Here is a 16,093-nt window from a genome sequence, read left to right on the forward strand (position 1 = left end):
ATCACCCCTGAGCCTCCTCTTCTCCAGGCTAAACAGGCCCAGCTCCCTCAGCCTCTCCTCAGAGGATTTGTGCCCACAGGCCTTCCCAAGCACCTACAGGACACCGCTCGGGCGTCCAGGGAACCTGCCCCCGCCCAGCCCAGCGCTACCAGGGCTTCACACAGGCTGCTGCAGCATCAGCATCCCCCGGCCCTGTCCCTGCGGCCGCCCCGGTGCCGCGGCGCCCTCCGCGCCCTTCCCGCGCCGCGCCGGGGGCGGGCCGGGCCAGGCCGAGCGTCGCTCTAGCCCCTGGCGGCCCTCTCGATGGTATGGCGCCGCTCTGGCCCTAACCTCCCGCTGAAGCTGCTCCTCGGCGCTCTGCCCGTGCGGGCTCCGCTCTGCCCCGCGGTGCCGGCTGCAGCCGCTGCCCCTCGGGAGGGCCGCCGCCACCGGCGGGGCCCTGCTGCCGCTGCGGCCTCTCGATGGCCTAGGCCGGCGCCGCTCGGCAACGCGCCCTCCGTGGCGCCGCGGGGTGGATGTGGCGGCTGCTGCTGGGCCGCGGCCTGGGCCGCTGCCTGCCGCCCCCCGCCCGCCCCGCCTGCACCGCCGGCCCCGCCGCCGACCGCGGCCCCAGCCCCGAACGGTGAGTGCGGCCCGGCATGGGGGGGGGGGGGGGGGGAGGCCGTGAACTGGCGCGCAGCGAGAGCCGGATGGATGCTGGCCCAAAGACCGCTGTGAGCTGGTGGCGGTGAGGGTGCCTCAGGGCCGGGTTCTGGCTTCACGGTGTTCTCTGCTTGGTTTAGAGCTCCCGGTTCCCAGGATGGACGGCCCCGGGATGGCTCGGGGCGAGGAAGAAGGCAGCAGCCCCTGCCCTGCCTGGAGCTGCGCTGCGGCGTGCTGGAGGCGGTCACCTGGGTGAGGAGCTGCTGGCAGGGCCGGGTGGGCTCGGCTGGCAGGGATGTGGCCTTGGGGGTGGGAAAGGGAAGGAGAGCAGTGGGACCTGCTGGGAGAGGAGTCCGGGTAAGAGAGCTCCCAGAAATGGATCTGTGGATAAGCTGCTACGTGGAAAAGGGACAGAAGGAGAGCTCGGGGCTCTTTTCCTTGATGTGTGCCTTCTTTTCTTCAGGGAGCACTCGGTGCATTGCTTCTGCAGCTGGTCAGACAGATCTCCTGGCTGAGATCGCTGCCGGACACCAGGAGAGAGCGCAGGACTCTCTGGCTTTCATCACTGCCCTCTCAGCAGACAGGTTAGCAGCTCTGGCTTGTGAGAATGGATTGGGCAAGCCTGCTAACTCCTGATATGTTAACCAAGACTGGAAGGCAGCAGTGAGAAGCTGATGAGCAGCTCTCAAGCTGTCTGGGGAACCTCATTTGATTCTTAATAATTTGATGCAATCCCACCTGGCATCCTGCACACTCTTACCCTTTTTTTTCTGTCCTGGACTGTGCACCCTGGACTTTGCTCTTGCTTGGCTTTGTGGCCAGAGCAGAGAAGGGCAATGGGTAGCTACACAGCCTGGTGTAGGCACTGCACAGCTAATGAGAACTGGTTTTCACTCTATTCTAGTGGTGACTGATACCTCAACCATCTGTCCCAGTGCACAGCTGGAGGCTCACCTCCTGCAGAAAGTAAGCCCAGAGGTCCTACCGGAGAATTCATCCTCAGGCATCCCCTCAGGGCAAGGAGACAACCAGCCCTGGGCAGAGGCAGGTATGTGCAAGTGTGCTGTGGGGCAGGCTACTCGTGGCAGGAGGACTTCCGAGTCTAAATCTCCCCAAGGCAAAGCTAGGAGCCAAGAAATGTGTAGCCATTTACTGACACTTGAGGAGGGAGGTTAGAGTGAAAAAACCCAAGAACTTCAGAGAGATGAATGCAGAGTCCAGAGACAGGAGGAAGAAAGCTCCTGAGGGCAGGGAGGAGCCTGTGCTGTAGCTGCGGGTGAGATTGGCTCTGGCAATACTGGACTGCTTTAGCAACCTGATTACAGCATCCAGCTTCTGTTCTTTTATTGTGGACAGATGTTTACAGTCAGAAGGCTTCAGGCAACTAGTGCAGCAGTGATCTGGGAGGCTTGTGTACATGGTGTGAAACTAAAGGGATTCTTTCCTCGCTGGAAGCTGAGGATGTACTGACGAGTGCTGATGCTGTAGATAAAGACAGTGGCAGGAGGTATCAAAGACGTTCTTATTAAAATGAGTTTTCTAAAAATAGGAAGATACACTGCAGAAAGAGGAAGTCTTATCCAAGAAAGCATGTCCTAAATGATGAATTTTAAAGTCTTATCAAGGAAGATCAGCTGAGGCCTACAACAGGACTACTTTCAAGGTGTATAAGCACTAATAATGGCTTCAGGAAAGTTGTTAGAAGCAGGAAAGCTGCTGCAGCAAGGAGGAGAGGAGACAGCATATGGTCATGGTGTGGAAGAGGCACATAAAAAAGCCAATCTGTTGATGGTGGCTAGATAATGTAAGCTGTTGCAGAGAAAGGCAGAGCAGTTCCCTGTTCTTTGCTTGCTTCCATATTTCTGGCTTCTTTCAGTGCTGACTTAAGCTACTGCCCATCACTGCATATCAAAGCCACCTCCTGCCAGAGGTTATCAGTCCCATCACTTGGCAAATGGAGCATTTTGTTTCCGTGTCTCCTAATTAGCTCCAGGAAAACAGCCAGGTTAATTTACCTAAACAGCCAATTAGACCCATCTGGTTTTGCCTGGAGCATATTAAGAAGCACTCAGACACAAGGCTTCCCTGGTAGGTTGCTGGACCTGGGCTTCTGGGAGAAGTGGTGGGGAGTAAGTGGAGACAGTGATGCTTTCAGTTGGCACAGCTGAACGTTCAGGGGTGTCTGTGTCTGACAAACAGTTTCCTGCTGAGAGACAACAGGAAGAGCTTTTAGGCAAACTGATAAATGGAGCAGTGACAAGTCACCAAGGCCACATGCTCTTTGTTGTTCAGATGTTCTTCAGAAGCAGTGAAACCACTGAGCCTTCCATGAGGGGTTGGAATCCAGTGCTTGAATCTGTTGTGTCACCTGAAGGATGAGCACTGACAAGTTGGACCCTGTTTTTATAAAAGGGGGAGGAGGGGAAGGGTTGTTTGAGCCACAGGACTGCTAAAAAGGTAATTCTGCATTGGTAGAGACTGTGTTAGAGAATAGAGGTGTTGGATTCAGGATGAAAGGTGCCAGTCTCTTTTTGGTGGTGCCCAGTGATAGGACAAGGAACAATGGTTATCAGCCTCAACACAGGAGGTTCCACTTCAGCATGAGGAGAAACTTGTTTGGTCTGAGGGTACTGGAACCTTGGAGGAGGCTGCCCAGAAAGGTTGTGGAATTTCCCTCTCTGGAGACTTTTAAGACCTGTTTGGATGCTTTCCTGTGTGACCTGCCCTAGGTGACCCTGCTGTGGCAGGGGGGTTGGACTCAATGTTCTCCAGAGGTCTCTTCCAACTCTTAGTCTATGATGTGTGTGATACCTGAGTGAGTCTGCTATGTCAAAGCAGAGCATCAAAGGGCTTCTGAGGATTTAGAGAGCTATTTCTCAGGCTGAGTTGTGATAGGTTGGACTAGACGATCTTAGACATCTCTTCCAACCTGGTTGATTCTACGATTCTGTGATTTAAGAGAGCTGTAGATGTAGTAAGAGTCCTTTGGAGAAGACAACAGGGGTGTGGAGCAAGATTAGCCAGCACTTGGCTTTCTGAAAATCGTTGAGCTAGAAACCTGAAAGATCTGGAGAAATAAGGCTGGTGTGAGAGGGAAACAGAGAGGCTGCTCTTGGGCTGGTGACTCCTTCAAGTGCAGTAAGTAATTCTCACATGGAAAGCTGTTACTGGTGGATTCTGCAAGTCCTTTGTTGAAACATGTTCTGTTGGGCACAGTCAGCAGTGATATGGAAAAAAAGGTGACAAGTGAAGTGACAGAAGCAGCAAATGGTGGAGAATTATTCAGGACAGTCAAATCTGAAAGTCACAGCAAAAGACTGCACAGGAACTAAACCTAGGGATGGTAATCCCAAGGTAGGTTAAATGAGTATAGGCAGGGGAGCGCAGCTGTAAATACACCGAATGAGGAGTGTCACATTAATTATACTGCAGAGGGAGCATTTAAAGTCACTGTGGATATAGTTTTGATAAGGTTAAGTCAGTGCTCAGCAGCAGTGAGGCCAATTAAATGTTAATTATTGGAAAGGAAGGAACTGAGGACAAGGCAGTGTCGTGGGTTTGTGTAAGCCTGGTGCAGCCACGTCTTGATCGCTTGAGGAAAAGACACTGACTTGAAAACAGCAACAGAAAAAGATGACAAGGAGACAATTACACAGAGACTGCCTCTTCAGCTTCATAAAGAAGTGGCAGAGCTTTGTGAAGCTAAGTGTCCTGGGCTGCATCCAATGCAGGGAGAGCAGCAGGACAAGGGAGATGATTCTGCCCCTTTATTCTGCTTTAGTGAGCCCCCACCTGCAGCACCGCATCCAGTTCTGGAGCCCCCAGCATAAGAGGGATGTGGAACTGTTGGAGCAGGACCAGAAAAGGCTAAAAAGGTGACCACAAGGCTGGAGAACCTCCCCTATAGGGACAGGCTGAGTTCAGCCTGAGGAAGAGAAAGCTCCATGGAGACCTTAGAGCACCTTTCCAGTACCTGAAGAGATCTACAGGAGACCTGGGAAGGGATGCTTGACAGGGGCTTCTGGTGATAGGATGAGGGGCAGTGACTTGGAGCTGGAAGAGGGGAGATTGAGACTGGAGATTTGGAAGAAATTCTTTCCAGTGAGGGTGGGGAAACACTGGCACAAGTTGCCCAGGGAGGTTATGGTGCCACTGGCACAGGTTGCCCAGGGAGGTTATGGATGCCACTGGCACAGGTTGCCCAGGGAGACTATGAATGCCACCTCCCTGGAGGTGTTCAAGGCCAGGCTGGATGAGACCTTGAGCAACCTGGTCTGGTGAGAGGTATCTCTGCCCCTGGCAGGAGGCTTGGAACTAGGTGATCTCTAAGGTCCCTTCCAACCTGCCAACTCAAACCATTCTATGAACCTATGAATGTTTGTCAGAACAGACATCCTAAAAGGCAGCACAGGAATGGTCAGGTAGCAAAAAGGCAGGAGGCAGTAGCTGTTTGGCCAGGGCAGAGGTAAATTGTGGAACTCATTGCTATGGGCCAGAAGTAGAAATGACTTCCAACAAGTGATTAGGGAAAATTACACATCCAAATTGGACTTAATTGGTCCAGCCAAAACCTCCTGCTCAGAAGATCAGAGAGCAGCTGACTGTTGGAAAGTTCTGCCAGGAAAAAGCATGACTTTATTATCCCTGTTCCTTACCCTTTCTGCCCAAACATCCACAACCAGCGGTTGTCAGAGGCAATATATGTCAGGAATAATTTGATTTTTTGCTTGCTACATAAGTCCTCAGGTTGCATTCTCACATTAGGCTGTGCACCCATTTGTAAGGGGGGGAGGGGATTTGTTGAGGAAAGGCAGAGTGAAGAGATTCACTCATTTGCCCTCAAGAGTCTTAACCAAAATGCCTCGTTCTGTAACGTGAGAAGCCCTGGAAAGCTTTCCATGGGAAGTTTGAAAGTGAAGCTTGGGGATGTCTTTCTCTCAGACTGTGTTTTGCTGTCTACAGACAAAGCTGCCTGAGGATGAGGGAGATTTAGGTTTTTTTCCTGGTGTTTAGCTGCTGCAAGAGAATGAGGCTGGTTAAATCTGACTGCAGCAAGAAGCTGGGGAGAGAGCAGAAGGAAGGGAAGGGCAAACGTCTGGCAGAGGATGCAGGGGAATCTGGTAGCAAAGCTTTGCCATTAGAGAACAGACCTCCAGGGCTCAGAGTGGAGCAAAATGTACCTTCAGTACTCCAGTCTGCTGTTGCCAGCCGTGGCAAAGTTGCTTCTAGAGAGAATTCCATGTCCTCAGCCTTTGATTTCAGTGTTTCAGCTGATTCCCAGCCTTGCTTGTGCTGATCTGCACACACAGTGACAATCTGCTACCGCCGGCAGCTACTTCATTACCTCAAGTGGCAAAGATCTTTGTGATGGATCCAAACATCCCAATTTCTGCAGATGAGCCTTTCCAGGTTTAGCCTGACACACTGTGATAGAATATATTGCTTTTAGTGTGTTTAAAAAAGAAAACTTGAGGAAATTCATTTAGAAGTTGCCTTAAATAGGGCTCTGGATGTTACCATCAGCAAAGTCTTCGGCTGCATGATCACATCCCTTTCTTTTTCCTTCATGCAATTCAGACCTCACTCAAAGGTTTGGGATCTCTTTTTCCCCTTCCTCTGGAAGGTAAAGGCATGTAGTGAAGGAGGAAGTGATTACAACCAGCCTCAGTGTTACAGCAGCTGAATGCTGCCCTGGGGAGTTGTATTTTACCCCTGGCAGAAGTGTAAAATTTGTTATTTCAATTCGGAGATTACAGACATTTCCAAACTGTGTTTTCATTTCAAAGCACAATGAAACCAATTGGAAACACTAACATTTTCCATGAGGCAGAAAGCCTGGATTTTATCCAGCTCTTGTTGTGCATTTGTTCTTAGGAAGTGTGTTTGGATGTTTTGGGATGAGCGATCTAGGCTGTCTAGGAGGAGGTTTATTAATTCCTTGTTTGGAGGTAGCTTTGAGCAAGATTTGATTTGCACAGGATGAATGGTGAGGAAATGCAAAGTATTAGCTGCTGAATATGTGAGGGTTGGGCATCTGGTGCACTGAAAGCTGCAAGGTTGCATGGAGAAATCAAAAGGATGGATAGTCCTGTTACATGGTGTTAGGAGAAGGAGAAATAAAGTTAGACAGCAAATACATTGAGTGCTGTGTCCAGTTCTGGGCTCCTCAATTCAAGAGAGATGTTGAGGTACTGGAAGGTGTCCAGAGAAGGGCAATGAAGCTGGGGAGGGGCCTGGAGCACAGCCCTGTGAGGAGAGGCTGAGGGAGCTGGGGGGGTGCAGCCTGCAGCAGAGGAGGCTCAGGGCAGACCTCACTGCTCTCTACAACTACCTGAAGGGAGGTTGTAGCCACCTGGAGTTGGGCTCTTCTGCCAAGCAAGCAGCAACAGAACAAGGGGACACAGTCTCAAGCTGTGCCAGGGCAAGTTGAGGCTGGATGTTAGGAGGAAGCTGTTGGCAGAGAGAGTGATTGGCATTGGAATGGACTGCCCTGGGAGGTGGTGGAGTGGCTGTGCCTGGAGGTATTGAAGCCAAGCTTGGCTGGGGCACTTAGTGCCATGGTCAGGTTGATTGGGCAGGGCTGGGTGCTAGGTTGGGCTGAATGGCCTTGAAGGTATCTTCCAACCTGGTTGATTCTATGATTCCAGCTCTGGCATTCCCAGCTTTTGTGTGCTTTGAATGTACAACCTAAAGAATAATACCATGTGGTTGTGTGTGTGCAGTGTAGTGATCAGATTGTTCAAAGCCCAGTGCCTAGGAATTTCACAGAGTCCCAGCATGGTAGGGTTGGAAGGCACCTTTGGGAATCATCCAGCCCAACCCCTCTGCTACAGGAGTGGCACTCACAGCAGCTTGCTCAGGGTCACAATGTCCAGAACCTGAACAGAAGGTAGAATCTTCCAGTGAGAAAGATGAGGTGGTTGTGTGTCTGCATGTGTGAGCATAACTACTGATCAAGGAGATCTTGTAGTGGCCTTCCAGTATCTGATGGGGGCCTACAGGAAGATTGGGAAGGGACTATTGATAAGGTCTTTTAATGACAGAACCAGGGATAATGGATTTAAACTGGAAGAGGGGAGATTTAAACTGGATGTTAGGAAGAAGTTCTTGACAGTGAGGGTGGTGAGACACTGGCACAGGTTGCCCAGAGAGGTTGTGGAGCACAGAAGCACAGATTGAAGATCACATTCTGTGCTTCTGTGCTCCACAACCTCCCTGGAGGTGTTCAAGGCCAGGTTGGATGAGGCCTTGAGCAACCTGTTCTAGTGGGAGGTGTCCCTGCCTATGACAGGGGTTTGGAACTGGATGATCTTTGAGGTCCCTTCCAACCTAAACCATTCTATGATTACCTTGGCTGGAGTGACAACTGGAAATCAGGTTTGCCGCAGCACTCTTGCTCCTTGGGTGAGTGAGACTTTGCAGATAAGAGTCTTCTTATGAGTAGTGTGGCCAGCAGGTCAACAGAAGAGATTCTTTCCCTTTACTTTGCTCTTGTGAGACCCCCTCCTCAAATACTGTGTCCCATTCTGATGTCCCCGCCTGGCCTAAGTGACCCTGCTTTGGCAGGGCGGTTGGACTCAACGTGCTCCAAAGGTCCCTTCCAACCCCTACCATTCTATGGCTCTGTGCTTCTGTGATGTTTAATTTGTTTTAGCTCCCTGCTTTACAGCTTGAGAAGGAGGATGGAGAGACACAGGGAGGGCACAGCTACTTCTGGTGTTAGCAGCACTGCCTTGAAGTGATCCAGACGTCAGCACCTGGTGTTAGGTGCTCAGAGGAATCCAGCTGCTGGTGGTGATGCAGGTTAAAAATAATTGGCCTCAGTCAGCCCTCTCCTGCTCCTCCTCTTTGCTGGAGGTCACCATCCTCTTAGAGTAGCTGGTGTAAATGCCTGTGTAATCATCTCTGGCACAGTGCTGTTAAGAGCAAGGTGGCTTAGCTGCTGCTGTAGATGTTTCTGTTAGATAATGCTGATTGAAAGTGGTGGGCTAGTGGCTGAACAGATGGTTGTGCTATCGTATCTGAGAGGGCAGGCAGGAGCGAGCAGGGCACGTTGAGGGGTGATAACCTCAGCCTGCAGAGGCTGCAGCCAGAGTGGTCTGTCTGATTATCCCTGGGAAGAGACAGAAAGAAAGAACTTAGCAGCTGAACGTGAGCCAGCAGTGTGTCCAGCTGGCACAGAAGGCCAGTGGCATCTTGGCCTGTATCAGGAGCAGTGTGGCCAGCTGCACCAGGGCTGTGCTGGGACTGGGCAGGCCTCACTGTGTGTAGCCCTGGGCCCTCGCTGCCAGAAAGATAATGAAGTGCTGGAGTGGGTCCAGAGGAGAGCAAGGAGACTGGGGAGGGGGCTGGAGGGAAAGTCTGATGAGGAGGGGCTGAGGGAGCTGTTCAGCCTGGAGAAGAGGAGACTTAGAGGGGACCTTATCACTCCCTTCAACTACCTAAAAGGAAGCTGTAGGCGGGTGGGGCTCAGGCTCTGCTCCCAGGCACCTTGAGACGGGACAAGAGAGCATGGTCTGAAGCTGTGCCAGGGGTGGGTAAGGTTGGATATTAGGAAGCACTTCCTCAGGGACAGGTGATTAGGCACTGGAATGGACTGCCCAGGGAAGTGGTGGAGTCACCACCCCTGGAGGTGTGTAAATAGGAGGTCACTACACCTGGAGGTGTTCTCCCAGGCAACCAGCAATAGAACAAGGGGACACAGGCTCAAGTTGTGCCAGGGGAGGTCTAGGCTGGCTGTTAGGAGGAAGTTCTTCACAGAGAGAGTGATTGGCATTGGAATGGGCTGCCCAGGGAGGTGGTGGAGTCACCATCTCTGGAGGTGTTCAAGAAAAGCCTGGATGAGGCAATTAGTGCTGAGGTCTAGTTGATTGGACAGGGCTGGGTGCTAGGTTGGACTGGATGAGCTTGGAGCTCTCTCCCAACCTGCTTGATTCTATGAAGATTTGCTATGGCACTTGGTGGCATGGTCTGGCTGATGTGGTGCTGTTAGATCATAGGTTGGACTTGATGATCTCAGAGGTCTTCCCCAGCCTCACTGATCCTGTGATAAGGAGCTAGGAGAGCAAGCAGCTAAGTATGAGATCTTGGTGCGGTGCCCTGGGCGGTGGGGACTGGAGCGCAGTTCTGACATGTGCAAGCTTAAGCAGTTAGGAATGCGAACGAGGTGGCAATTTTACCTTCCCTGGGACACTGGTGAGAGGGGTCACCACTTCAATGACAATGCTGAAGATTGAAGAAGAGTGGCAAAAAGTCCTAAAATTAATCAGCTGTGGCAGAAAAGTACTTGAGTTGAAAGCCAAGAACAGTGCAGTCTGTTTAGAATCACCGGCAAGAATCGAGAGAGGCTGATTAGTCCTATCAGGACCTTGAAAAGGAGAATAGGATTTTTAGTGAAGAAGAGGAAGAAAAGCCTAGAAAAGCCAGAGCCTAAGAGCAGAAACCAGATGTATTTTAATTTGAAATGAAGCAGTGATTACAAGCTGCTGGAACAAGCTTTTCAGAGGGAACAGCGGGTTCTCAGCTTCTTGGTGTCTTCAAACCAAGTCCGGGGGCCTGTCTGGAGGAGGTTTTTAGCCAGCTGTGGATTACAGGGCTGTGTTCACAGGCATTTGGTTGCTTTTGATAGAAAGGGCAGATTGCTTGGTGGTGTTCTTTTGGTCTTCATGTACCTGAGTGAGTGGGTGGTCAGCCTTATAGGAAAGAGCTATAGAATGGAGGGGAGAGGAGGAAGAGGCAAAGCTACAGCATTGCTTTACCCTGCTTCTCCTGTTCTTTGTTTTGTACTGTAGGGGACTTCCAAGGGGAGTTCCAAGACCCTGAGAGCTGCAGCCTGGGCCCAGTTCTCCCCACTGCAAAGGTATGATTCCCTTTTCACATCCTCCCTCTGCATCTAGCACCCTTCCCTACAGGAGAGTTCCTCAGGGTGACCCCAAGCACAGTCTGAGCAGTCCACTTGCATGCAAGCCTGGAGGCTGCCCCATGCAGCTGCAAGCCAGGAGAACCTCCAGGTTCAAAACCAGGTGATAAGGGGAAGTTCTCCTTCCCTTCTGCTTTGCTCTAGTGAAAAGCTTACAGTAGAGGCTACAAAGATGCTGAGGAGCCTGGAATATCTCTGAGAAGGAAAAGCTGAGAGCCCTGGGGCTGTTGAGCCTGGAGAAGAGCAGCCCCAAAGGGGATCTGAGCAATGCTCAGCAAGAACTAAAGGGTGGGGTGCAAGAGGATGGGGCCAGACTCTTGTCAGTGATGCTCAGTGACAGGACAAGAGGCAGTGGGCACAAACTAGAACCCACGAGGTTCTATGTGAACAGGAGAATAAAATTCATGAGGATACTGGAGAGAGGTTGTGGAAGGTGCCTAAAGAGGTTGTGGAGACTCCTTCTCTGGAGAGCTTCCAACCCCCCCATGGCATTGTGATCCTGGGCAAGCTGCTGTGGGTGCCCTGCTTTAGCAGTGGGGTTGGACTGAATGATGTCCAAAGGTCCTGCCAACCCACACTGCAATGGGCTTCTGTGAGAAAGAAGGATGTGATGTGATGCCCTCTGCTTTCACCAGAGCAAAGGTCCAGGAACTACAGGCTGGCATCTCCATCGTTCAAGGTGTCTGTGTAACAGGAGCGCTGGTAGAAAAGTATGGAAACAAAATGGGGGGGCAAAACCCACCCCAAATCACACAAAAGCCCTCAGCCCTTTCCAGTGGCACCACTCTGCTCTCGTGTATTTGCATTTTGATGCAATCTCTCACTAGGTGATTACGTGCTGTTGCTATTTTGGTTTTTACCAGACAGCCCATGACTGGAGAAGGTGGTGTCACTCCTCCTAAAGCTGCAAATCAGGACTGGCTCTTGTCTGTTAGAGAGAGGAAGAGACCTGGGGCTTGAAGAGGGTGCATCAGCTTGAGAGTCACAAGGCTGCAAAGGATATTATTGTTCCTGTTGTGATTAAACCTGCTAATTCCTTGCAAATCAGTCTTGGGTGCAGACAATTCCCTATTTTAAACATCAGTCAGCTGAGCAATTGCTCAAGGACACTGTGGAGACAGCAGGGGTAAATTCAGTGTTTAACAGAGTGCAGTGGCAGTGTCCTCCTCTGCCTCCCCCACCAGAAAGCTTCATCTGCTGAGGGGGTGAGCGTTGAGCTCCCCGTTCCGGGAGGTCCCACTTGTGCGGGGCTGGAGGAAAAGTCTGTAGCTCCTTTGTAGTGTCAGGAGGTTCCAGGGAGAGGAGGGGAGCTGGTCCATGCCTTCTCCTCCTGTGAGCAGCCCTGAGTGCTGTGTGAGCAGTAAAGCTGGTGGGTGACAAGGGGCATTTTTGCTGGGTGAGGTCCCCGAGTTGCAGAGGCACCTCAGCCCCTGCGCAGTGTGTGCCGCTGCCACTCGATGGCACTGCATTTGGAAGTCAGGCTGGGAAACTAAAGCTGCAGGCCAGGCAAATCCTCTTCCACCCACCTCCTGGAGCTGTGGGGAAGTCAAAAATCCTGTTCATTACTGAGAATGAAAAGAGCTTGTCTGTGCTGGGCAGGCTTTGAGCAGTGTGCAGTGCTCAGGAAGCTGGCAGGGTGGGCGCAGCTGGAGTGCTGCAGAGTGGATACAAATGTCAGGGCAGCTTTGGCAGAGGCTGTTTGTGCTGCTGGCGTGATGCAGGAGAGGGAACAAAGGCTGGTGGCACTTCTGAACGGGGGAGTTCTGAGTGGTGTCAGGTATTTGGTGTCAGCAAGGGCCTGTTGCTGTCTGAGAGGCTACACCAAGCTCTCTGGCTGCAGGACAGGTGAGCAGTGTCTGTGCAGCCTCCCTAACAAGCTGATTCTCTCGGATAGGGAGAGAGATCTCTTCTGTTTTTTTGAGGACACATGACACCAGATGACATCACCCTCTAGATAACTATAGTACAGTAGCAATCTGTCTGGCTGCTCAGTTTCCAAGAAAGACTCTTGTATGTGTTTTTTTTTTGCTGCCTTAACAGCTTTCTTCTTTAACTCCTCAGGGTGACCCAGCTCAGCGAGGGCGTTTGGAGGAAGCTGCTTTCCAATTGCAGCAGATTTTCCGGATTGACATTTCCATTGCATTGAACATCCTTGGTAACATGGACCTGGATTTGTTTTCTCCTTAAACCACATATTTCTCTTTGTTGGTTTGGGTTTGGGGTTGTGGGGTTTGTTTTTTTTTTGTTGGAGGACCTCCAAATGGTTGCAGGTCTTGTGTGAAGGCAGAGATGTCGCATACTCAAGCTGAAGCCTCCTTTCAGTTGTGCTTTGAAAGATTTATTGCCCTCTGTCCTGTTTTGCCACCTGATTTATATCAGCATATTTAAACTCAGGCTTGGTTGAAGCTTGCACTCCTGTCCTGACACTTAGCAGTTGGAAGTGAAGCCATCTCTGTCTTTTTTTTTTTACACCACGAGCTGTCGTATCCTTGTATCCTTTTTCATTATCTGAGCTCTTCACTCTTCCTGGCAAGCTGAAAAAGGAATTGCAGAGTTGCAGCTCTAAGGAGAGCTGAAGGAAGATGTGATGATCTAAGAAAAAAGTCCTTGCCCTATATACACCACTAGTTGCAGCACTGAATAAGCATGGCACTTCTGTGCAAGCCATACATTGTGTTAGCCCATCATCCTTCTCTGCAAGGAGGCTGGAAAAAGCCCTAAAACTCAGTGGTGCCATTTTTCCTGTGGCAACTTTGGGGTGGAGGGTCCATGAGCCAAGCTGGAAGTGGACCCAAAGCACTTGGCATAGGCCAGTAAAAAAGCCCAGTAGCTGCTGGGGGGGGAAATTTTGCTGCATTGTAGGCTGCATTCTGTTTGGTTTCTTTACCCCTGGTTTGTCATGTTGGTTTCTTCTCAGGGATTGAAAGCATGAGAGCAGGCCACTATGGGATAGCCTACAGCTGCTTCAAGCTGGCAGCAGATCGAGGCTACAGCAAAGCCCAGTTCAATGTGGGTCTGTGTTATGAGCATGGCAGAGGCACAGAAAAAGACTTGGAAAAGGTATCTGTGGCTTGTGGGGTTGGATACTTTGGGCACAGAGCAGCAGAGTGCTTTTTAGGGGGTGCAAAGGTGGTTTTCCTCTCCTTTTGCATGGGTGTGGCACTCTCTGAAGGCTCGTTAGAAAGTGCTGGAAATAATAGAAAGTGGAGCTGTGCAGTGCTGGCCTCAGTGTCACAGATCCCTTCAGAGAGGTGCTCCTTAAATCCCCTTTCTCATTGCTTCTGAGGTCTTCTCATAGGTCCACAGGCTGTGCTGCTAGCACCCAGGAGAGTGTGAGGAGAAAACTGTCATGTTGCTGTATTTAAAACAGCCCTGCACATCCCAGGGCTGCTTTCCATCTCCAGCCGGCTGCTTTGGGTACCTTAACTAGAGCTGCCACCTAGTGCAGGCTGGCTGTAACCAGCATCTTTTGGAGCTGGAAAGATCTGCAAAGGCAGCTTGTTTCCAGCAGTTGTGCAGATCCTTGTTGGCACAGAGTCAGCTTTGCTGTTGTTGGCCCAGGGCCACCCCCTTCATCGTGGGGAGTTTTGAGTAGAGAAGGCAGAGTGGTTGGAGGGCTGTTGGGCAGTGGCACTCCATTGTCTCGCCTCAACTATCTCAGTTACCAGCACTGAGCTCTGCCAGCCTGGCCCCAAGCAGATCCCCAGCAGCAGGAGCAAGGGAGAGGGTTCTGCCTTTCTGCTGTGCTCTGCTCAGACCCCACCCTGCAGTGCTGGGGCCAGCTCTGGAGTCCTCAGCACAGACAGGGACCTGTTGTAGCAAGGCCAGAGGAGGCCACAGCAATGCTGGCAGGGCTGGGAAGGGCTCTGCTGTGATGCCAGGCTGAGAGAGTTGGGCTTGTTCATTCTGGAGAAGGCTCCAGGGAGAACCTGGTGGCCTTTCAGTACTTAAAAAAGGTTGATCAGAAAGCTGGGGATAGAATTTTGAGCAGGGCCTGTTGTGACAGGACAAGGGATGATGGTTTGAACTGAAAGAGGAAGCTGGGGAGAGGAGGGGAGGGGAGGGGAGGGGAGGGGAGGGGAGGGGAGGGGAGGGGAGGGGAGGGGAGGGGAGGGGAGGGGAGGGGAGGGGAGGGGAGGGGAGGGGAGGGGAGGGGAGGGGAGGGGAGGGGAGGGGAAGAAATGTTTGACACCGAGAGTGGTAAAACGCAGGCCCAGGTTACCCAGAGAAGTGGGAGCTGCCCCATCCCTGGAAACATTCCAGGTGAGGTTGTTTGGTGCTCTGAGCAACCTGCTGCAGTTGCAGATGTCCCTGCTGACTGCAGGAGGTTTGGACTAGATGTGACCTTTAAAGGTCCCTTCCCACCCAAACCAGTCTATGCTCTCGACAGGGAGGTGTGGGATAGCTGCTGGGGTAAGCATGTGCAGCTTGTGACAGATTAGCCTGTCCTGGGCAGAGGGGAAGCAGGTGCCCTTTGAGGACAGGTGTTCCCCAAGTCCCACAGGGCTGTTTCTCTTTTTCCAGGCAGCTTTTTATTACTGGCATGCAGCCAGCAGCCAGCACCCCATGGCACAGTACCGCTACGGCAGATACCTCCTGTGCCACGCACCTGGCAACAACTGGCACAGGCACCAGGAGGCACTCACCTTCCTGGAGCAAGCAGCTGTGGCTGGAATCACAGAGGTTAGTGTCTGCAGTGTGGCTGTTCACAGGAGGGAGCCAGCAGAGGATCATGGCTAAAGGATTTGAAGACATCCTGTAAAGCAGCATCTGTGGGACTGGAAGCAAAATGCTTTGTTTGTGTGTTTCTGGCAGTGTGGAGTAGGAGACAGCCCTGGGTGCATGTGGGAGGCAGCTAGGTACCTGCTGGGTCAGCAGCTTTGGGTCTCTGTTGGGCTTTTTCATGTGGCTCTTGGTTTAGCTGCATAGATTAGACCATTGGTTTAGGAAAACTGACCTGACCTTTTCGAAGTTGGCCAAGATGGGACTTGGGAGTGCTGGTGGATGAGAAGCTAAGTGTGAGCCAGCAGTGTGCCCTTGCAGCCCAGAAAGCCAAGCAGAGCCTGGGCTGCATCAAAAGAAGTGTGGGCAGCAGGGTGAGGAAGGGGATTCTGCCTCTCTGCAACACTCTGGTGAGACCACATCTGGAGTACTGTGTCCAGTTCTGGAGCCCCTGGTACAAGAAAGATCTGGAGGTGCTGGAATGTGTCCAGAGAAGGGCCATGAGGATGCTCAGAGGGCTGTAGCAGCTCTGCTATGAAGACAGACTGAAAGAGTTGGGGCTGTTCAGTCTGGAGAAGAGGAGGCTCCCAGGAAACCTGTGGCCATGCAGTATCTGAAGAGGGCTACAAGAAAGCTGGGGAGGGACATTTTAGGCTGTCAGGTAGTGATAGGACTGGGGGGGAATAGAGCAAAACTAGAAATGGGGAGATTCAGATTGGATGTTAGGAAGAATTTCTTCCCCATGAGGGTGGTGAGACACTGGCAGAGGTTACCCAGAGAGGTGGTGGAAGCCTCATCCATAGAGGTCTT

At 51.7% G+C, this 16,093-nt stretch overlaps 1 protein-coding gene across 3 annotated transcripts in view; it reads left to right on the forward strand.

Moving 5' to 3' along the window:
* The first annotated feature begins 242 nt into the window (after positions 1-242).
* Positions 243-16,093, forward strand: part of DELE1 (DAP3 binding cell death enhancer 1) — a 29,860-nt gene continuing 14,009 nt past the window's right edge. For 2 of the 3 annotated variants that reach the window (XM_064161475.1, XM_064161476.1), the window contains exons 1-8: positions 243-622; positions 783-894; positions 1,106-1,226; positions 1,547-1,690; positions 10,434-10,501; positions 12,623-12,716; positions 13,479-13,621; positions 15,086-15,244. In XM_064161475.1, the coding sequence (XP_064017545.1) occupies positions 516-622; positions 783-894; positions 1,106-1,226; positions 1,547-1,690; positions 10,434-10,501; positions 12,623-12,716; positions 13,479-13,621; positions 15,086-15,244 (948 nt within the window). In that variant the 5' untranslated portion in view covers positions 243-515. The remainder of the gene's footprint in view (positions 623-782; positions 895-1,105; positions 1,227-1,546; positions 1,691-10,433; positions 10,502-12,622; positions 12,717-13,478; positions 13,622-15,085; positions 15,245-16,093) is intronic. The other variant, XM_064161473.1, reaches the window with a different exon arrangement.

This window comes from Pogoniulus pusillus, chromosome 22, assembly GCF_015220805.1.
Source record: "Pogoniulus pusillus isolate bPogPus1 chromosome 22, bPogPus1.pri, whole genome shotgun sequence".
Classification (NCBI taxonomy): domain Eukaryota; kingdom Metazoa; phylum Chordata; class Aves; order Piciformes; family Lybiidae; genus Pogoniulus; species Pogoniulus pusillus.